This window comes from Camelus ferus, chromosome X, assembly GCF_009834535.1.
Source record: "Camelus ferus isolate YT-003-E chromosome X, BCGSAC_Cfer_1.0, whole genome shotgun sequence".
Lineage (NCBI taxonomy): Eukaryota > Metazoa > Chordata > Mammalia > Artiodactyla > Camelidae > Camelus > Camelus ferus.
Window position 1 is genome coordinate 79899394 of NC_045732.1, and position 21933 is coordinate 79921326.

General features: G+C 59.8%; 2 protein-coding genes and 1 pseudogene across 6 annotated transcripts; 1 reads left to right on the forward strand and 2 right to left on the reverse strand.

Annotated features, from left to right (window-relative positions):
* The first annotated feature begins 60 nt into the window (after window positions 1–60).
* On the forward strand, window positions 61–13322 carry EOLA2 (endothelium and lymphocyte associated ASCH domain 2). Of its 5 annotated transcripts, XM_032475694.1 has the most exons (6): window positions 61–296; window positions 748–800; window positions 1898–2013; window positions 2313–2424; window positions 2539–2819; window positions 3619–5144. In XM_032475694.1, the coding sequence occupies exons 5-6, from the start codon at window positions 2567–2569 to the stop codon at window positions 3840–3842; spliced, it is 477 nt and encodes a 158-aa protein (XP_032331585.1). In that variant the 5' UTR covers window positions 61–296; window positions 748–800; window positions 1898–2013; window positions 2313–2424; window positions 2539–2566; the 3' UTR covers window positions 3843–5144. The 5 variants fall into 5 exon arrangements, with proteins under 5 accessions (XP_032331585.1, XP_006173318.2, XP_032331586.1 ...); XM_006173256.3 differs by adding an exon at window positions 11673–13322 and having other exon boundaries at window positions 748–2424; window positions 3619–3797; XM_032475695.1 differs by having other exon boundaries at window positions 748–2424; window positions 3619–3797; window positions 4223–5144.
* LOC116662206 (heat shock transcription factor, X-linked member 3-like) lies at window positions 5046–6764 on the reverse strand. The gene is given in 3 exon segments (XM_032475697.1): window positions 5046–5266; window positions 5268–5774; window positions 6191–6764. Coding segments are annotated over 3 exon segments (1089 nt in total). The 5' UTR covers window positions 6686–6764; the 3' UTR covers window positions 5046–5179.
* On the reverse strand, window positions 11692–16240 carry LOC116661887 (annotated as a pseudogene).
* Between the last annotated feature and the right edge of the window lie 5693 nt (window positions 16241–21933).

Sequence of the window (21933 nt, forward strand, 5' to 3'; positions counted from 1 at the left end):
TGTTCCTAAGCGCGTGTTACGTAACTGCGTACCTGCGTGCTGCGTGCGTACGTGGTACGTGCTTCCGTACACCCGGAAATAAGGGGCGTCAGCGAGTCTGCGAACGGAGCGCGGTTAGGGCCAGCTGGCGCTGTCCCCTGTCAGTACTTCGGAGTCCCCAGGACGGGGAAGACCGTCCAGCCGCGTGGCCGCCGCCGGGCCGTCCCAGAGTCCCCGCGACTCGCGCCGCCCTCACGGAGCCAGGACCCATCCCGCCCAGCCCCGGAGGGAGCCGAGACTCGCCGTGTCCTCCGATGGTACCTCCTCGGGGCACTGGTTTCCGGGCTGTGGGGCTGGGAGCGGCATGGCAGCCGAGGCCGCCCTTTCCCATCCCCTCCCGGTGGAAAGGCACACCCGGGATTCCATGGAGGGGAACGTGTTGTGGGGCCCCCAAATCCTTCAGGTGTCGACTTCTCCTGTTGGATCTAGGGTCTGCTGGGCGGTGAGAACATGATCTACTTAGGTGAAGTGATTTTCTCTGCTGCGGGCTTGAGGCATCGTGGGGACCCTGACCCAGCTGGGGGACGAGAGACCCACTGCCCTGAAGAGCAGAAGCAGCCCCGAGTGAGATGCCATGTGTGTTTCTCCTCAGTCGGGCCCTTCTGGGTCCCGGTGGTCTCCAGTCCCTGCTGAGGAGAAGACACTGTGGTTCATGTTGCTGTCTTCTAGCTGATGACCTTCTCTCCTTATCTCTCTCGTCCCCTGCAGGTGAGGAAGCTGAGCCAAGTGGAAGAGCATTTCCTCCTGAGGCGGCCAAGCAGGTACCCTCTGCATCAACAGGAGGGCACTCCGCCCCCTTCTTCCCTTTACAGTTACCCACCCTCGGTGTCCATTGTCCTGGGCAGTCGTGTCAGAGGCCCACCGTCTGGGTGGCTTACACAGCAAAAATGCCTCCCCTCTCAGTTCCGGAGGCTAGAAGCCTGAGATCAAGGTGGCGGCCGATTTTTGGCCCTCCTGAGGGCTGTGGGAGGATCTGTCCCGTGCCTCCCGCACTTCCGGGGGTTGGCTGGCAGTCGCTGGCCTCCCTTGGCTTGTAGAGCCCCGCCTCGTCTTCACGTGGAGTTCTCCTGTGTGTGTGCCTGCCTCTAAATTTCTCCTTTTTATAAGGACACCAGGCCTATGAGATGAGGGTCTACCCTGAGGAAGTCATTTTAACATGATGACCTTTGTAAAGCCCTTTCTGTTATCTGTAAGGTCATGCTCTGGGGTACCTGACATTGGGACGTCAACACATGAATTTGCGGGGAACGCAGTGTACCCCATAATAACCCACCAAGTCACTGAGTAGGAACACACTAGGAATGTTCCAGGCCTGGAAGGGAGGCCCTCATGGCTGCAGGGGGTAAATAAAGGGGAGAGGAGAGCAGGCAGCCAGGGAAGGAGCCAGAGCATGTGGGGCCTCGTGGGCCCCTGTTCCGCTTGGAGAAGCAAAGCCCTAGAAGGGACTGGGCTGGGTGCCTTTGGGGCCATGTGCCCCGTCCTCACAGCCACGTGGAAACTGGGGCTCCGCCAGGTGCCGAGACCCAGCTGAGGTTCGGGCCTGGGGCCCTGCTCCTCCTGCCGCACAGCTGTGTCCTCAGGGAGGCGGAGCCATCCTCCCCTCCAGGTACAAGGAGGCGAGGACGCGGTGCATGCGGTCAGGCCCTCTGGAGTCACGTGCCATCTCTTTCTACCTCGGCGCCTCCTTCTCAGCTGTGGAGTGGGGTGACGGTAGCACTGCCCCCTCCTGGGATATTGGAGGATCGATATCTCTGATTCCTGGATGTGGATGGTGGTCGTGCCAGGGCCCGGCATGGAGACGGAGCTTACACCAGTGCCGGTGGTTCCTGCTCTCATTTGTCGGTTCTCTGGGCTCCAGGCGGGGGCATCTGTGGACAGTGGAGGGCAGGGGTGCCGGAAGGGGTGAAGGAGGTGGCACCCAGAGGCGTGTGGAGGAGACACCTGAGATCCAGGGCGTCCCAGGGCTGGGCTGAGGTTGGTAGCAAGGATTTGCGCTCCGCAGCCCAGGGGTAAGGGTGGTAATGGGGCATCTGCAGGGCACTGGGAATGCTGGGGCCGGGGAGCTGCGGGGGGTGGGCGGGGGTGGGGAGAGAAGCAAAGCCCAGGACTGTCCCTGTCTGTGCTGGGAGAGGACCAGAGCCTGGCCACACGGCTGTGAAGCCGAGGGGCCCTCTCTACCTGCTCTGTGCTCCCCGGGCTCGGGGACCTCTGTTGTAGAACTGACCACACGCCTTTCTCTCCCTGTGCCCACCCTCCTTTGTGAGCCCCCGCAGACTCCATCTGATGGACAGATCCTCCGAGTGACCAAGCTCCTCCTTTGGGCCTGTGAGCTGACTGCGTGAACACAGGGAAGGAGCCAGCGCCCTCTGATCCCCCACCGTCCAGGTCAGTGGAGGGTCAGGGCACCGGGGCACATTGTGGGGAGGTCAGGTCCACGGGCCGTGAGCTCAGAGGGCCGGCGCCTCTGGCTTACTGACACTTGCTTCTGTGTTTCCCCAGCAACGTGAGGTCAGGGGAGCTGCAGGAGATGAAGTTCAGCTGCCTCTCCTTCCGGCAGCCTTATGCAGGTTTCGTCCTGAACGGGGTCAAGACCCTGGAGACGCGTTGGCGTCCCCTGCTGAGCGGCCACCGGCACCGGACCCTGGCCGTGCACATCGCACACAGGGACTGGGAGGACACTGCCTGGAGGGAACTGCTGGTGGAGAGGCTGGGGATGACCCCTGCCCAGATCCAGGCCTTGCTTCAGGATGGGGAGAAGTTTGGCCGCGGAGTCATAGCTGGCAAGTGGTGGTGTGCCCAGCCCTGCTCCGGAGCCTCCGAGGGCGGCCCCCAGGCTCTCCCGCAGGGCCTCTGTGACTTGTTTTCTTTCAAATACCTTGGTGTGTGGGCTGCGGTTTCTTGGAGCAAGACACCTTCAGAGGGGCAGCCAGAGTCCACGGGCTGGCGGTTGGCGGGCCGAAGTTCCCTCACCGCTGCTCGGGGCCTCAGTTCCCATTGGGCTCTAAGAGGCAGAGGAGGGTCCAGGACTGCGTGTGCCATTTCCATGTGTGTGTGTGTGAGCGTGAGCGTGCCAGTGCACATGTGTGGGCGCACCGCAGAGACTGTGATGAACAGCGCAGCACCCAGAGCAGGTCAGGGGTCTGTGGACTCAGGCTGCCCTCCAGGCTTCCTACGCCTGGCCCACCCCTGCTGCCCGCGGCCTCCTGCGCCAGTCCCCTAACGCTGCAGCCACCTGAGCCAGTCCCCTAAACCCTCATGGGTTGTGGTCCTGCATCAGCACCTGTCACCTGGCGGATTGCCTGGGGACCTGATTGCCCATAGGGTCCCCTTCTGATCGTGACTTGCGGCCTTCAGCACTGACGTGGGTGGGGTCACTCCCTCGGCCTCGCCCCAAGTGCCCTGAAGAGGGACGTCGGTTCCTCGGAAGTGCTCAGCCAGCGCGACCCAGTTGACTCTGGGTCCACGTGCTGATATCGCCTCCGTCTCTAGTGGTTGTGACCTTGAATAACCATGTTCTCTTAGGGGCAGGCCTGGTTTATGGAAGGGAAGACATCTGTGTGCTTCTCTCTTTGTGCACAGGGCTCGTTGACGTTGGGGACACTTTGCTGTGCCCAGAAAACTTAGGTCCCGAGGAGGTTGTGGAACTGGAGAATCGAGCCGTCCTGACCAACCTGCAGCAGAAGTACCTGACCACGCTCTCCAACCCCCGGTGGTTACTGGAGCCCGTGCCCAGGAGAGGCGGGAAGGGCATCTTCCAGGTAGACGTCCCCAAGCACCTGGTCCCCTTTGGGCAAGAGGCCTGAGCAGCGTGGGCTCTTGAGAGGAGGTGACCGAGAGACCAAGCTAAACCGTGGCACGGTCAGCTCGCCGTCACGCCCTGGACGTGCTCCCCTGGTTCGCTCTGAATCGGCGCCGCCCTGGAGGGCGCTCCCCACTCTGTGCTGTTCCCGGAAACAGATGTGTCCACCGGGACGCGGGGACGGGGGAGCGGGACCCCTGCAGGGAGATGCCTCCCTGGGCTCGGTGACAGAGTCTCAAGGACTTTGGACCTCTAGGACAAGGGGAAGCGGCCTTGCAGGCCGCTGCTCATTCTGGCCCTGCTGATTCTGGATTGTGTAGAGAAATGTGTTTTGAGAGAGCTGGTGAGTGTTCTCCCCGCCTTTGTTCTGGTCAAAACCCCTAGAGGGTCTGAAGAGCATCCAGGAGACGATGTGGGACGGCTGGAGCGGGCGCTGAGTGCTTGCCAGGGAGTCACCAGCCAGCGACGGCCTGACTCCCGGGCAAGAGGACGTCGGACTCAGAAAGAGCACCGTCTGCCTCGCAGATGACTCTCGCCCTGTTGTAAAGTGTCCCTTGGCTCACGGAGCCGGTGTGTTAGACGTGCCGCACGGCCGCTTCACGTCCCAAGAAAGGGTCCTAACTACAGCCCTGATGGAAGTGAGCAGTGCTGGTGTTCGCTGGGTGGGAGATCTTTTATACATTTGTTGGGGGGGGAGGGGTTGGTCAATTGAGAGTAGGGTTTCCAGTGGTTGCTACCTTCGAGGGTGACGGGCCTCCCCCCAGGCGTTTGACTGCAACCCCCCGTCTCTTCGGAGCCAGGCTGCAGTGCTCTCAGCCCTTGGTGGAGGGGGTGGCCCTACTTTTCGGCGGGCCTCCGTGGGGGGCCCCTGGATCGTGAGCTGGAGACGCTGAGCTGCTGATCAGAAACTTCTGGCATCCTTGGGGGACCCAGGAGGAAGATCCTCCTGCTCCGCGATGCATGAGTAATGGGGGGGAGACACCCCCGAGGTCAGAAGCCAGGCTGTCTGTCCCCTGACGGGCAGGCCCGGCCCAGCGGACCAGACCTTCCTGGGCTCGCCTCAGTGCTCGCTCCCCACCTCCTTGGGCGGGTGTCCGAGATGCCACAGCTTCAGATGCAAGAGGCCGATGGGGACCAAAGCCTGCCCCCGGCCGGGGTCTCCAGCCTCCGCGGGCTTATCTGGTGAGAGGTGTGCGGAATCGAACGCGAGAAAGAACACGGACCCGCGGGTCTCGCAGATTGTTTATTTAGTCCCGGGGAGTTTTGCTTTTCTTTATTAAAGCCCAAAATGTTCATGGTTACAGGACGGTGCTCTTCGTGTGTCTCTAGTGGTCTGTGAGCTCAGCGCTTTGGGTTGTTCTGGAACTGTTCGCAGAGAGCACACTTGTAATCTGAAGAGCCCTCGGGCTCTTCATCGGCCTCGGGCCTCCTGGTTGGGGGCCATGAGCAGAAGGGCCGCGAGCAGCATGCAGTAACCCGTGTTGCACGTGGACACCACCGAGCTGGGATCGGGGCAAACGGGGGGGCTTCTGGGCAGCTCCCCTGCACCGTCCCTTCCGGCAGTAGCCGGGGGCACTAGCGTGACATTCCTGGAGGTGCCCTCCCCACTCGGGCCGCCCTGCTCGCTGGAGGGACGCTGCACTACCACCAACCTGGCCACCCGGCCGGCAGACAAGACGCCAGGGAGCACGAAGGCCCGGAAGCCGCTGGGCACCTGAGCACGGGGGGCTTCCCTCTGGGTCTTCCTGTCGGCATCATTGGTGGAGTCATTCTGATGGAAAAATTGGGTGCATCTCATAGGTGGGACGGCTTGCTTCTTTCTCTTTGGGGTGGTTGTGCTGGAAGCGGGCCGAGCAGTTGCTCTCGGGTCACCTTTTCTCCGCATGTTCTCGATCAGCAGGGGCTTCTCTCTCTGAAAGTTGCAGTTGTGGTAGATCTGAAAGGACAAGAATCATTCTCGTCATTTCGGGGGAAATATTCACTCCTCCCCGCCCACCTCCGTCATAAAGGTCTTGTTTGACTGTGGAGAAAAGGTCTTTTTAAATTCCTGGCAAGTTTTGTTTCGCCCTGGAGTGTGCGCTCACTAAAGCTACGTGGTGCCTGGGCTGAGGTGTCACTCTAGCTCCCTGACGTGAAGTGGCCCCTGGGTCTTCGGTCACACCCGCAGGGCATCTCTAAGGGGCGAGCCTTCCATGACACGCCGGACTGCCTCAGCCTTCATTCAGTACTGGCTCACAGGAAAAAAGTCCCCCTCGGGAATGAACCCCGCCCAGCACATCACTCATCCGCTCAGGACTAGGAAGCTGTTCCAGGAACAGAGAACTCGGGAGACGGAAGGGCTGTCTACGTTACCATCAGCCTTTTCTTCCCCGGAGAGCGACCCAGAGTGCCGGGCAGGTGTATTTTCCTGAACCCATAGAGGTTCAGTTGGCGGATGAAGCTCTTCAAGCTGTCTGTTTCAAAGATCCTGTCTGCGCCGCGCCGGCGAAGAACCTCCCGCTGGAAAAGGTCTTCCTCGATGATCAGCATGTCTCCCTTGTCGTTCCAGCGCACGGACGTGAAGGCCTCGTCCTCCACTATCATCCAGAGCTTTCTCGGGAAGGAGAGCCCAAGAACACCATGGGTTCCGTCCACGTTGGCGGGACCTGGGTTTGGGTCCTGTGGTGGCTGGTTGTCTTGGGAGCCTGGATCTTGGCTCTCGGCCTGGTCGCCGGGCCTCTCCAAAATCTCCCTCGAATCCACCTTTGGATCCGGGGATGAACCCGATGGGGCCCCCGCTGGGGGCTCTCCATCAGCTGCGGGGGCCGCCGTGGCCGTATATTCCTCGTCGGGGCTCTGACTCGCCATGCAGCTAGTCTAGACCAGGCACACGCTCTCCCTGAGACCAGATCACTGAGCTCTCAGGGCAGAAGTGCCTTCAATCTGAGCAGGGACGCCCAGTAAATAGTGTCCGCAGAATTCTAGAATCTCGGTAGCAGGGCAACCAGCGACTTTGGTCATCGTCCTCTTTATGTGTCACGTGAGGTCACAGAGTTGGTCTGGACAGGGAGCCCTGGCCGAGGGGAGGGGAGGGGAGGGGAGGGGAGGGGAGGCGAGGGGTACAGAGCCCCCAGCTTCTCTGTTTTCTAAAAGTGTAGGAAGGTATGTTCAAGTTCCCGGGAGAAGGCTCCCATCTGCTGCCAGGCACCTTTTTCCCAGGGGCCAGGCCCTGAGTGGGCGGACAGACATGATCCTGTTTCCATCCCCAAAGGTTGGGGAGGCCTGTTGCCAGCCTCCGATTTGTTCAAGGGCCAGGCCCTGGCTGGCCCTGGCTTGGCTACCACCAAGGCGGCAGGGGTGAGATGGGCCCCGGGCGACTGCACCTCCCGGAAGTGGTGGTCCGAGTGGGCTGGTTGGCCCGGGCTGGCTGGCAGCGCCCCCTCCCCCCACCCCGCCACCAGCTCCTGCCTTGGTCTCTTCCAGCTGTTCCTGCTGGCTGGTCGGTCCAGCTCTGATGGGCCGTAAGGAAGTGTTCCGTTCTCCTGCCCCTGGGTCGAGCTGTCCCCAGAGTGGGGCTGTGTGTGGGAGCGTGTGGGGGCACTCCCCACGTCCCACTTCAGTGTCACCAAAGCACCTGGCACATAGGGTTCCCCCCGTGCCGCGTGAGTGGATGGCCGCATCCTCCCCTGTGCTTTGGAGCCTCCTTTTGAGCTCCGCTGTCCGCAGCCCCACCCCTCTCCAGAGCACATGGGATCCTCTTTAGTGTCCATTTCTTGCCATAGAAACTCCTCGTGGCCCGAGAGCACTCACTTTCAGAACACCGGCCTTAGTCCGCGCCAGAGCACCTCCCTCAGACCTCGGATTCAGCCTCCCCTGAGGCTGCTCTAAGGCCCTCTTCCCTCTGTCACTGGGGGGGGTTAGGCTCCTGCCCTGCCAGATTGCTGGCCTTCCGCTTCCAACTCGGCTCTGCCCTGCTTCTTCCCCTTTGCAGTCCTTGATCTGGGGGTTCAGCATGTATTCTGATGTGTTGAGAGCAAGCATTTCCCTGGTCTGCTCCCAGGCCTGCCCTGCTGGCCTTCCCCGAGCCAGCCCCACCCCCAGCCCTGGGTCCCCGTCCCGCCGTCACCTCGGTGGCAGGTACACTGAATAATTTTGCCTGCTCTGGGTGCGGTACTTCTCAAGGGGCCTACTCTACAGACTCACTCCCAAGGACAATTCCTACTTGTTGAGCTGGACGTGACCAACGGAAAGCCCGTCCACGTGTGACTGAAAATAGATGAGGCTCTGGGTGTGGGATGGGACAAATCCCGCCCGAGAGCCGTCTTCACCACGGATGGCAGGACAGACAGGACAGTGGTCTGGGGGGACACGTGTTCTGTAGCCGCTGTGGTGGCTGTTCTTCCTAGTCACTGCACAGGGAGAGACAATGGGACCTGGAAAGGCCCGTCTGCCAGGCTCCTAGGTCCTCATCCCAGCTCTGCCGCTAAGGAGAGGCGTCTGTCCTCTCTGAGGGCCACTCCCTGTTCCAGAAGGGGAGGGCAAGGGGTTCGAAAGAGATTCTCCCAAGGGGCCCTCGAGTCTGAGGACTGTCAGCCTTCGTGGAGCTCCTAGGCCGAGACTAGAGCTTGGGCTCAGGTCTTTGTGCCTCTAAACAGGTTTACAGAGCACTTGTTCGGGTCACTCCCTCCTGCAGGGACGTGTCCTTAGAGTTCGAACTTCAGTGGAGGCCATGGGGGCGTCTCAGAAGGGGGCCCAAAGGCTGGGACATCGGTGGGCCGATCCCAGCCCTGTGGCCTCGCCTGCCGCCCGCTCCTTCCAGCCCTCCCTCACACCCTGGGTCTGGTGGGCCTGCCCCCTCACAGGTCGGCCTCCCTCCCTCCCACGCACCCCTGCCCCCCCCCAGTGGGGGGGCCGGCTGGGCCGTGGCTACGTGTAGCGCCCCAGGGGTCGCTCTCAGCCATGGCTCAGGACACTTGTTACTCGATACCAGCCCTCACGACGTCCAAGGCCTGCCTTTCCCAGCCTGGCCCGCCGGCCGCTGCACCTGCCTTAGCCCCTGGTGTCCGCCAGCCCAGAGGACCACCCAAGCGCTCTCCGTCACCATCCATGGGCCCTGGGCCAGACCCGCACCCAGTCCCCAGCTGCTCTGGGACCCGCCAAGAACTCCCCTGTCTGGGCGTGTCCTCAAGCTGCCTCGTCGGGTGGCGATGCCCGTCTCTATCCAGAGGCCGCTCTGCATGTTGGGGCCCGGCTTCAAGGCCGGCCCGGCTTCCAGGCCACCTCGGCAGTCAGGGCTTCCTCCGGTCCCAGGCTCCCTCCCAAGGCTCCCACAGCCCGCCTTGCATGTCCAGTCCCAAGATGGGGTGCTCCTGTCTCCCTGAGACCTTGGGTGTATCTGCCTCCCCCTCCAGACCAGGAAAGAGGTCCTTGAGGACAGCAGACTAGGATGTGAACGGGGTCCCCAGCCTATCTTGGAACGAACAAATTTGTATGTCCCCCAGGAGCTGGCTTTAGTGTCCTTGAAAGCAGCTGTGCACGGTCACTGCGACAGCTCGAGCAGGTGGGAGGGCGCCTGCATTCCCTTGGCGGTGCTGAGCGCTCTGCGGTGCAGCGCCGTGGACTCTTCCCGTCTGACCCGGGGCAGGTGGCAGGGAAGGCCCGGGCCGGGCCGGGGAAGGTGGAGTCGTGGGCCTAGGATCCGCCCGACGGAGAAGTAGAGCCGGCCTGTGGTCCACTGCGGACGCCCGAGCCCACGGCCTCAGCCCAGACTGGGGGCCTTGTGTCTGCCCGGAAGCCACCTGCACCCCGCAGGGACAGCAGCAAAGGGGAGTCTTCCTTGTCCAGTGATGACTCATTTCGTAGTTGTCCAAGGCCAAGGAGACCCGGGAAAGCCATCCTTAGAAGCTCAAATGGCACAGGGGCCGTCGGGTGCAATGCACTTTCCAAAGGAGCCCCAGGCAAGCTCTGTTACAGCCGCACCCCTCCCCCACTGGGGTCGGGGAGACGGTGTCAGGATGTTCCCTAGTGTTACCTTTTCTCCAGCTTCTGAAAAGTCTACGTTAGGGATGTTATCCCATAAGGAATGTGGCCTTCCAGACGCAGTCAACCACAATCCCAATCCCAGTCTCAAGCCCAGTCTCGCGCTCTGGCTCTCGCTCTGTCCCTGTGTCTGTCTCCGTGACTGTCTCTCTGTCTCTGTCTCTGTCTGTCTCCGTCTCTCTGTGTCTCTCTCTCTCTCTGTCTCTGTCTCTCCCTCTCTCTCTCTCCACACCCCCACCCCCCGTGATGACCAAGTCAGCAGGTCAGGTTCGAGTTGGCCAGGAGGGCCCCGAGGAAGGAGGAGACCAGGGCAGGGTGCTGTCGTGTGGGATAAGGGCTGGGACTGGACAGCAGTGCCACCACCTGGCAGGGTCAGCTCTCAAGAAACCGCAGACAGTCCTCACCCTGGCTTTGATTGTCACAGTCACCTTCCTTTCTTGGTCCAGCTTTTACTACCTGGGCCTCAGGATCCTACTTTCTGTCACCCGACAGACTCCATGAGGACACTGAGGAGACAAGTGGACTCTGGGTCAGGAGGCGGGCCGCAGGCTGCGATGGGTGGGCGCAGCGTGGGCTCTAGATGAATTCAGACCAGGGGTCTCGGCCCCACCCCGTCACTTACTAGCACGTGATCCTGGGAAGGTTCCCGAGCCCCACGACCCCAGGGTCTTCATCTGTGCAGTGGGCGGGTGTGAGGAGGCCCGGCCCGCAGGACTGCAGGGGTGCGTGCGATGTGCGCCAAGCACCTCGCGCGGGGCGCGCTGCCTGTTGGAACCGCGATGATTGGCAGTTGCTTCTGATTTTCTTTGGCCCCAGACCCTTCCACTCCCTCCTCTGGGACTTGGCTGGTTGGTTTGTTATCCAGGTCATGTTAGAGAACACGCAGCTCAGTAGGATGTGGAAGAGCTAATCAGCCAAAAAGCATGCCTCGTAAATGGAACTAAGTAAATTCTCCCGATTAGAGGCTAGGTTACACTGAGGGGTGGGGGAGCGTTCCCAGCTGGACTCAACACCGAGCTCCTAGGAAGGGAGTCAAGGAACAACCTTTGCCCCCTCCCAGCCGCCCTTCCATCCGAACTGTGGCTTCTGAAACCCAAAACACGCCTTCTTCAAGTCTGGCTGCCGCCACCACCCAGCTTCATTACCGTCACCTCCCACAGAAGGAAGCCCAGCTTCCCAAAGCCCCCACCTGCCCTGGCTCTGCGCACTTGCACTTGGGTGCTCTCTCCCGGACCCCCTCCGCCTCGCCGCTTCTTTCCCTTGTTCTGTGGGACTTCAGGGACATGTCACCATCTTCCTGATGTGACTGGGCTCCTAGCCTGTCCTTCTAGGTGTGGGGTGTGTCTTGCTTTTCCTAGTGTCCCCACTAACACAGAGCCCTCCGGAGAGCAGAGGCTCGGTGAATGTGTGCGGATGAAGTGAGACGGTGAGCGGGGATCCTGTTGATTCAGACTGATTTTCTCCTACTTTCTTAAATAACCCGTGGAAATCCAATTAAACATAGGGATATTACACGTATAAAATGACAAACAAGAAGGGATAAGAAGCGAGTTAATATTTTTACTTTTATTGTTCTAAATCTTCCCTCATCTATATTATTGCTAATTACTCTCACATTTCCCGAACAATTCTAATTGCAATTCCATATTATGTCATCCAGGATGACAGGAAAAAAAAAAAAAAAAAAGAGAGAGATTTCAGTCTCCTTTACAGAAGAGGAAAACTGTTGTGTTTGAACTGGATAAGCACACACACGTTGTGATCAATGTCATTCACAAAGTTAGATACTGAAGCTTATTAAATCTTCTATTAATAGGAACAGCACTGAAAAACACCTACAGGAAACAAAGATCAATTTCCACGTCACCATAAAGGACGGGAGGAGCCCAGAGATGCTGTACGCCGTGCCCCCCGAGCTGGCCCGGGCCCTCACTCCTTCCAAGGCTGACCGCTCGCTCTGCAAACACAGAGTGAAGGATGGACTCCCTTCCTGCCCGGCAGGAGAAGCTGCTGGACAGGGGCCTGGAAGGAGCGCGGCTGCAAGTCTGGCTCAGGCCCCCTCTTCCTCATTGCTCACGGCCTCCTCAGACAGGGACGGGAAGGAAATGGGACCCTTACTGTTGAGTCTAAACAAATGCTCCAGGACTTGCAACTTGCTGGTCTCCGCGTGGGCCCGGGGCCCCCACAGGAACTCGTGGCGAGCGGGATCGCTGTCGGCCACCTGCCGGTACTCCAGGTACCCCTCCTGCACCCACGCTTTGGTGATGAGCTCCCTGGGCTCCCCATAGATGAAGTGCTCCCTCCCAGGATGCACCCCCATGACACCGAGTGCTCCCCACACCTCTTCCTCAGGCGCCCCCTCTCCCCCCAGGACGATGACACCCAGAAGTATCACCAGGAGGCCGTTCTTGGGCATGCTCCGCTCATCACCCTGCATCCCATCACAGGTGAGGCCCAGGGTGGGGACCAGGATGTACAAGTGCTCCTTGGGGTCCACCTCCTTCACATCCACCCCAAAGACCAGCTGCATGCACTCAGAGGCCTGGCTGAAGACCACAGGGAAGTGGTGCTGGTATGCTCTGAGGATACTCAGCATTTCTGCCCTGGTGGTCGGCTGCTTCCTGCGATACTTGAGGAGCAGGAAGCTCACCAGGTCAGCCATCATTGAAAGCTCTGCCCCTTGGCGCAGGGACTCGGCACCGGCAGAGTAGGAAGAGGAGACTGAGGAGGAGGAGGACGAGGAGGACGAGGAGGACCGGGGGGATGCGGCCCCCTCCTGCTCAGCCTCCAGCTGCTGCACATCCACCAGGCCCTGGGCGTCTCTTGGGTCCTGAAGGTCTTCCACAGCCTGGCGGAGCTCACTCATCTGAACCAGGGACATAATGACAGGTGTTGGCAGCTGACAGGAGTCTGGGCCGGGGTGACAGGTGGGGACCCAGTGGCCTTGTGGGAGGACAAGCTTATCGACCTTCCCAGGGTTTCTAGGGCTGAACGAGGTTTCCTTTGGTGTCCCATCTTTGTTGTGGGCGTGCGGGTCCCCTCACCCTTCCCTCGGGCCCTCACCTTGACTCCTGGGAGGACCCGGGACTCTTCTCTCTGTTGCCAAGGCGTGGTTCCTTCAGATGATCTGACCCGTCCTCTCACACCAAGGTCCTCACCTCCCTGAAAGGCGGGAGAGAAAGGAGAGGAGGCCCCTTTCCTGCTGTGATTCAGGACAAGGATACCTCTGGTCATTGACTTTGGTTTCTGGGCACAGTTCCTTGTTCACAGCTCCCAAAGCCCTTGGGATGTCCTCAGTGTTGAGAGTGATGAATGTGCTTTTTTTGTTTTTTATGTGAATGAGATGTGTTTGCAAAGCACCTAAAATGGGGCTGGTTGCCAGAAGAGCCAATCATGTGATTAAAAGTTTGGATCTTTTGGCCCCTCCCCAGCACCACCAGGGAGGGGAGAAAGGCTGGAGATTTGAGTTCAATTGCCAGTGGCCAATGATTTAACCAATCGTGCTTATGTAATGAAGCCTCCGTCAAACCCCAAAAGGATGGGTTTGGAGAGCTTCTGGGTTGGCGAGCAGGTAGAGAGCTGGGGCAAGTGGCGCTGTCTGAGAGAGCGGGGAAGTCGGCCCCGCTCCCGCACACCTTGGCCCTAGCACCTCTTCCATCTGGCTCTTCGTGACTCATGCCCTTTATGTTCAGCTGGTGATCTAGGAAGTAGTATGTTTGTCAGAGACCTGTGAGCCACTCTAGCAAATCAACCAAACCTGAGGAGGAGGGCGTGGCAACCCCTGAAGGTCTTTCAGAAGGACAGGTCTTTCAGAAGGACACGTAACAGCCTCGACTTGTCACCAGCGTTGGAAACCCAAGGAGGAGGGAGTTGGAATCCCCAACCTACAGCTGGCCATTTAGCAGCACAGGCAAGAACCTTGCCTTGCGGTGGGCTTCTGAAGTGGTGGGGGGAGGGCAGTCTTGGAGGACTGGGCCTGAACCAGAGGGTCCGATGCCATCTCTGGCTAGACAGTGTCAGAACGCAGGTTGAATTCCTGAACACTCTGCTGCTGTCTGAGAACTGTCGTTGGTCTGGGGAACCTCTCCCCTACGTGGAAATTGGTCCCAGGATCCATTTACACAACATCCACCCCCAGCTCCCCCCGAAAAACCCAGAAGCACTGGCAGCGGGGATCGGCCCCTCTGCCCTGGGCGGAGGTGCCCTCAGTGCCTGGAGGCCATGCATCTTTACTCCCGCCAGGGCCTGCTCTTCCCCCCTGCCCCCACCTGGGATGATGAGTTGACATCTGCCCTTCAGACCCAGACCTCAACTCCCTGAAGACTCCCACCTTCCCACCCAGGATGGAAGTGAGCACGGCACTTAGGGCCACCACTGACTGTTCCTTCCAGGGCTGGGAACAGGGGTCAGCTGGAGCCGGTGGGGTCCTTCCTCTCCTGAGATGGCGGGGTACATTTGGTCCTCATGAAGAGTCCTTGCCTTGACACGTGGGATATCCTAGGACTCCTCCCTCTGCTGGCCTGATGTTTCCCCTCAGACCAAGGTCCTCACACCCTGAGATACCCCACCCCCAACCACGTGACGGAAGTGATGGCAGGCCCCATCCGGCCAGACCTGACCGGGGACTCCTAGGGCTGAAACAGCTCAAGCCGGACACTGTAAGTTCCCATCTCTTTTGGGGTGAGGGTCTCCTCACGCCCTGCATCCACCCAAAGGGTCCTTCTCCTGAGTCCTGGCACATCCTGTGAGTCCTTCTGCTGCTGACCGGTTGTGGCTCCTTCTGCCAACCTCAGAACTAGGTCTGAATTCCCTGAGAGCCTGGGGCAGAGGTGAGGGGGCAGCACCACTGGCCACTCCTGCCCAGGGACTTCAGGGATGACAGGGGGCAGGGCCGGATTCTGTGGGCTCACTCTCTACTCTCAGTATCAAGATATTCACATTTACTCCCAGCAAGTCCTGGGACCCTCCCCTCAGCTAACATGAGGTTGTCCCCTGCAGGCCGACACCACCATCGCACTGAGTTTGAGGATAAAGTGGGGAGGTGATGCCTCCTGACTCACACCCGGGCCTCCCAGGAAGGAGCAGAGGAGCAAGTTTCTGTTGAGGCCCCCTCTACCTGGGGAGGGGGTCTGCCCAGTCCTACTGGGGGTTCCGGGGAGACCACCCTCTGCACATCTGAGCCACACTCCTCAGACCAGGGACTTCACCTCCCAAGGACCTCTGAGTTAAGAGGTCAGAAAGCATCTCACCTGGTCACCCTGCTCTGGGGCCTCCAAGACCCAGCACAAGGGCAAAGGCTCCCTCACGGTCCTCACATTGCCTCCTGGTAATTTAGGATTCTGTCCTCTGCCCATCTGACGCCCCGCCCCCTCATACCAGGATCCCTGTCCCCTCTGAGACCGCGATGTCAGGAAATGCTGCCTTTGGCCATCCTGCCCTCTAGCCCCCCATGGCCGACTCTGTTCCGGGGTGCAGGGTCTCTTAGTCCTCCCTCAGGGTCCTCACCTTGACTACCGGGGGGACCGGGGATACCCTCCTCTGCATACCTGAGGTCCCCCTCCTTATATTAAGGCCCCAGTCTCTCTGAGACCCGGATGGGGAAGTCGAGACACCAACGTGTGCTCATCTCGCCCTGGGGCCTCCCAGGGAGAAAAGCAGGGGCAGGATCGGTTCGGCGGGTCCCCACTGATCTGGGGTCTCTGGTCCCCTCAGTCCTCCCTCAGGATCCTCACCGTGGCGCCAGGCAGGAACGGGGATTCCCACCTCAGCCCATCTGAGGCCCCGCCCCTCAAACCCGGTCCCCAGTCCCTCTGAGACGCGGATGTCAGGAAATGTGCCTGTGGTCATGCCACCCTATGATCTCCCAGGACCGACTCTGTACTGGGGTCCAGGGTCCCGCAGTCCTCCCTCACAGTCCTTGCTTACTGTCCTGACAGGCCCTCAGCCCCGCGTTTCCCAACCTGAGGCTTCGCTCCCCACACCAGCGCCCCAGTCCCTCCGAGGCCCGGACGCGGAAGTCCCGGCACGCTGCCATGGGCTCGTCCGGCCTGAGGCCTCCGAGGGCTGCCTGCCGGGGTAGATATCTTGGGGTCCCCTCGATTCTGGAGTCCAGGGTGTCCCCAGTCCTTCCTCAGGGCCCTCGCCTTGACGCCCGGCAGGAACCGGGATTCTCTCCTCAGCGCACCCGAGGCCCCGCCCCTCAAACCCGGTCCCCAGTCCCTCTGAGACCCGGATGTCAGGAAATGCTGCCTGAGGTGATGCCGCCCCATGACCTCCCGGGACCCACTGTGTTCTGGGGTCTCTGGCCCCCTCAGTCCTCCCCCAGGGTCCTCACCTTGACGCCCGGCAGGACCTGGGATTCTCTCCTCAGCCCACCCGAGGCCCCGCCCCTCAAACCAGGACCCCAGTCCCTCAGAGACCCGGATGTCAGGAAATGCTGCCTGAGGTGATGCCGCCCTATCACGTCCCAGGACCGACTGTGTTTTCGGGTCCAGGGTCCCTCACTGCTGGCTCGCGGTCGTCACCTTCACTCCCAGTGGGACCTGGGATTCTCTCCTCTGCAGATCTGAGGGTTTCCCCCCCCCCCCATCACACACTAAGTGCCAGGTCTCTCTGAGACCAGGATGCCGCGGTCATGACACGACACGTGGGCCTGTCCTGCCCTCGGGCCTCCGGACAGCAGCTAGCAAGGGCCCCTTTGTGTTGGATGACCACTTTTCCGAGTTCGGGGTCCCCTCAGTTCTCCCTCAGGGTCGTCACTTAGGCGTCATGTCGTCTAGCCTCTGGCCACCCGAGGACCCACCCCTCATCCCAGGACCCCAGTCCCTCAGAGACCCGGATGTCAGGAAATGCCGCCAGTGGTCACCTTGCCCTATGGTCTCCAAGGTGCAACGCTGTCCCGGGTGCAGGATCCCTCCGTTCTCCCTCGGGGTCCTCACCTTGACTCAGGCGGCATGTGGTCTCCCCTCTGGCCACCCGAGGCCCCGCCCCTCATCCCAGGACCCCAGTCCCTCCGAGACCCGGATGTCAGGAAGTCAGGACCCCACGAGTGCTCATCCCACCCAGGCCCTCCCAGGGCTGGCAGCAGGGGCGGGGATCTGTGGGGCCCCTTCGGTCCTCCCTCAGCGTCCTCAGCTTGAGCCCCGGCAGGTCCTGGGACGCCCCCTTGTTGACCCGAGCCCACACCCTCACACCAAGGCCCTTACTGCCCTGAGACCCCCAGGGGAGCCTCTGGACTCACATCAGGCCACCAGGCCCAGGGCTTCCCAGGACTGTGGACGCCAGGGGCTGAGATGGATTCCATGGGTTCCCTCAGCCCTCCCTCTGCTCCTCACCTGGGCTCCCGGCTGGGCCTGGGTGCCTCCCTCTGCCCACCTGAGCTTGGTCCCCTTGGACTCGGACCCTCCAGAGCCAGGACACCAGAGAGGGAAGCGGGGATGAGGGGGTGGGGATCTGATCCTTGCATCCCTGCCTTGGGTCTCCCAGGGGTGACCGCAGAACCGACCTGGATGCCTGCAAACCGAGTCCCCACACACGGTTCTACCTTGACTCCTGGCAACGCTGGGCTCCTTCCCTGTGCAAACCTGAAGCCGGCCTCCCTCACCCAGGCCCTCACCTCTCTCACCTCCCAAGGGTGGGGCATCAGTGCCCGTCACATCTGGACCCTGAGCCCAGGGGTTTCCGAGGGCTGTCGGGGGGGGCCGGAGGTGGATTCCCTGCGGGCCTCAGTCTCCTGTGTCCTCACCTTGACTCCTGACAGGACTTGGGATTCGCCCTCTGCCCTCCTGAGAGTGTGTCTCTCACACCCAGCCTCTGACTCCCCGAGTTCGCTGAGGAAGTGGGGGCCGGGGACTGCTCAGCCTGACAGCCCCGTCCGGGGGCCCCCAGGATTCCCGCACGGGGCCGATTTGCATTCTTAGGGTCCCTGTGTTGTCGGGTGGTTGGACCCCTCTGTCCTTACCCTGGAGGGCCCTCACCCACCCTCGCACACAAAGGCTGCAGTCCCAGCAAAGATGCTGGAGGGGACCTGCCTCCTGGTGACCGTGAAGGGGCAGAGAGCAACACACCTTCCCTCGGCGACTCGCTGACAACCAGCCTGACCTCGGGGACGGTCTGTTCCAAAGACTTACCTTTTCCTGAAGAGGCTGAGCAGTGGCAGGGGAGCTGCGGATCCCTTGCGTTGATGACTAGATAATAGTATCTGTTCCAGAGCCGTGACTTTCACTTGTCAATTCTCATCCATAGTAAGAACTACAATTCTCATCTGCACCTACTGTGCGTGTATCTGTATCACATGTCTAGACTGTATGTGCTTATGTACACGTACATCCACACACCACACACATGGACCAAACATGCCACGTGTGCCGCATGTGGAAACCTGGGCCGTCCCCAGACACAGGTGCCTGCCCAGGGCCCTGAGGCGCGGATCCCCGCCCCCTTGCGGGAGCCCTGAGAGCCCACCGGACCCAAGGGCACCATGCTTTGAACTACAGGCCTGCCGCCTGCCTGACACCCCATCTGCCCAGGGCAGTGAGCCTGCAGGAGAACGTGGGCCCCCCAGTCAGCTGGGAGAGAAGCCGAGCAGAGTGGGCAGGAGGAAGTGGGAGCAGGGCCCCAGCCCGAACAGAAGAGCAGACTTCAGAGGGCCGAGCCTTTACCCCCACATCCAGGAGCCTTCTCCATCCTCACACCCTCTCTCCTAGACCCAGACCCGCCTCCTGGGGCCCCGTCTCCATTTCAGGATGGATGGTGATCCCGCGGGGCTGGGACAGGCCACGTGGGCAGAATCCGGTGTCAGGCTCTCCTGAGCACCGATGCCTGGCTTCCCTGTGTTCTCAGCTACGTGGCATGAGGCACCAGGTGGTAGGACAGCGTGCAGGACAGCCGGGGCCCCCGTGAGTGTTGGCGAGTCGGCTCAGACCAGTGGGGCACAGGGCTTTCGACCCACACAAAGCTCAGACTGAATGTGTGTCCTGCGGCCGCTAAGCTGAGCCAGTCATGGAAACCGTCTGTGCCTCGATTTCTGCCCGTCAAATGGGCATAGTAGTCGTACCCGTTGAAAGCACCGGTGCGAGTTTATACACGATGCGACCTGTCTCTACAATGTCTGGGCCAAGGACGTGGACAGTAGATGCAGCTGTTGTCACTGTGCGTGTACGATGTGCCTTCCCCACACTGTGGGGCTTCTGAACCAGTGTGTATCTCCCGGTCCACTGACTCAGGTGGGTTTCCTCTTCTCACCGGCACTCTGTTATTGGGGATGGGACCCCTCGCGTGCCAGAAGTGCTTAGACATGACATAGCTTGTTCTAGACCCAGCATGGGTGACGCTCAGGGGCCCTGGACCAGCGCAGGGGAATGGACTGTGCTGAGGGGCTTGGCCCTGGGGAGGAGGCATCAGGACCTCTGCACGTGCTCCGTCCTGATCCACACAGCCCACCACAGAGCTCTGTGAGCGAGGGTGTTCTGGGACTCTCTGAGTGTGAGGGAAAGTTTCTGCCGTGGGCCTTTCCCCTGGCCCCCCGAGGAAACGTTTCCTCACCCAGAGCCACATTCCAAGTTCTCCCGGTCACAGCTCGGACTTGGAGGATGTGCCCGCCACGTGGTTGCTTCAGAAGCGTTTGGGCTCACACACGGTCTCTGAAGGTGGGAACCAATCTGAGTTACCTAGAGCCATCCTAAAGTTCTTTTCCTCTGAACTTTCCAGTTTCCTCTTCTGCTTTTCCTCCTAGAAAGAGGACTAGGAATGATGTCCAGAGGACAAAATCTTGCGCACACACAGCGTGACTGAAGCTGCCTCCTGATGCTTTGGGCAGGATTCTCCAAATCTTTAGCTTGACTGTGCCTTTCCCAGCTTGATACCTAGTGATCAACAGGTGTGAGGAGTCACTTGATGATCACACACACACACACACACACACACACACACATCGTAACTAGACACGTATTGCAATTGGGAAAATCTGGTACAGTGACAACACCAAATGCTGGGGAGGATTTGGAGCAGCAGGAACTCCCATTCATTGCTGGTGGGAATACAAGATGGTACAGTTACATTGGAACAGCTTGGCAGGATCTTATAAAAGTAAACAAACTCTTACTGTATGATCCAGAAACCATATGGGTATTTACCCAAAGAAGTTGAAAACTTGTGTCCGCACAGAAACCTACACGTGGATGTTTATAGCAGCTTTACTTAGAATTGCCAAACTATAGATGCAAACAAGAGGTCCTTAAGTCGGTGAATAAATACACTTTGGTATGTGCAGGAAATGGAGTATCACCCAGTGCAAAAAAGAAATGAGTTATCAAGCAAGGAATAGACATGAAGAACCTTCGATGCAATTACAAACTGAGTGATTCTGAAAAGGCAACATACGGTATTATTTCAACTATGTGACATTCTGTGAAGGCAAAATGATGGAGACGCTAAGAAGATGAGTGTCTGCAGGCGCTGTGGGGAGAGGAATGAATAAGCGCTGTACAGCAGAGGGTGGTTAGTGACGTGAAATAGTCTGCATGATACCCCAGTGATGAGGGCATGTCATACACGTTTGCCCAAACCCAGGGAAGGTGCAGCACCAAGAGTGAACCCCAAGGGAAACTCTAATTTCTAGGTGACAGCGTAGGTCCATCAATTCTGACACATGGACGACTCCGGTGGGTTGCTGATAAGGAGGCAGGCTACGTAGGTGTGGGGGCGGGAAGTAAATGGGAAATCTCTGTACCTTCTCTTTGTTGTTCTGTGCACCTAAAGGTGCTATAAAAATAAAGACTTTAAAATAACACACGGTATGAACAACGCTAGGTGAACAACAAAACGTGAGGACACCCGAGGGGAAGACTGCTGACTGGGGAGCTGACTCGTCCGTTGCGGGGTGGGGGTGGGGGGCAGCAGGGAGTGGGGGAGGGGCTGTGGGCCGCACAGACGCAGAGGGCAGGACAGGTAGGAGAGAAGATCTCCCGCTTCTGAGCGGTTTCGTGCCTACAGCTGGGGCAGGGCCCCGGACACACATGCCTCAGCCCTGGGGCTCTACCAGGACAGCAAGAAAGATGGGTCAGCTGAGGCATTTCCCTCCTGAGTCTCTGCTAATACCCACCTGACATCAAACCTGCGTGAGGACTGGCCTGTGCAAAACACATCACTTAAACAGAACGTAAGGGAGAGACGGACAATAAGGTGGCGGTACCAGAGCACCTCACACGTGGTTATAGCAGGCACACTTTTGCGCCTTGGGTATGTATACCGTCTGCACGTACATACGAGCCCTCGTAAAATATAAACACGCACCCAGATACACGCGCTAGTACGTACACAGGTGGTGCGTGGATGTACGTGTACATAAGCACACACAGCCTGCACACGTGTCATACATACACGCACAGTAGGTGCAGATGAGAAATGTAGTTCTTACTATGCATGAGAATTAACAAGTGAAAGTCACGGCTCTGGAACAGGTACTATTACCTAGTCATCAACGCAAGGGATCCGCAACTCCCCTGCCACTGCTCAGCCTCTTCAGGAAAAGGTAAGTCTTTCGAACAGACCGTCTCCGAAGTCAGGCTGGCTGGCGAGGAGCCCCCGAGGGAAGGTGTGTTGCTCTCTGCCCCTTCACGGTCACCAGGAGGCAGGTCCCCCCCAGCATCTTTGCTGGGACTGCAGCCTTTGTGTGCGAGGGTGGCTGAGGACCTTCCTGGATGAGGACAAAGGGGTCCAACCACCCCGCAACAGAGGGACCCTAAGAACGCAAATCGGCCCCGCGCGGGAATCCTGGGGGCCCCCGGACGGGGCTGTCAGGCTGAGCAGTCCCCGGCCCCCACCTCCTCAGCGAACTCGGGGAGTCAGAGGCTGGGTCTGAGAGACGCAGTCTCAGGAGGGCAGAGGGTGGCTCCCAGATCCTGTCAGGAGTCCAGGTGAGGACACAGGAGCCTGAGGACCCCAGGGAATCCACCTCCGGCACCCCCACCCGCCCCCGACAGCCCTGGGAGACTCCAGGGCAGTGGGTCCGGATGTCACGTGCACTGATGCCCCACCCTTGCGAGGTGAGAGAGGTGAGCGCCTGGGTGAGGGAGGCC

Excerpts from the sequence above, each read along its gene's own strand:
- EOLA2 (XM_032475694.1), top strand. The coding sequence starts at position 2,567 with ATGAAGTTCAGCTGCCTCTCCTTCCGGCAGCCTTATGCAGGTTTCGTC. Across the intron at positions 2,820-3,618 it reads TGGCCGCGGAGTCATAGCTG|GGCTCGTTGACGTTGGGGAC; the intron begins GCAAGTGGTGGT and ends CTTTGTGCACAG.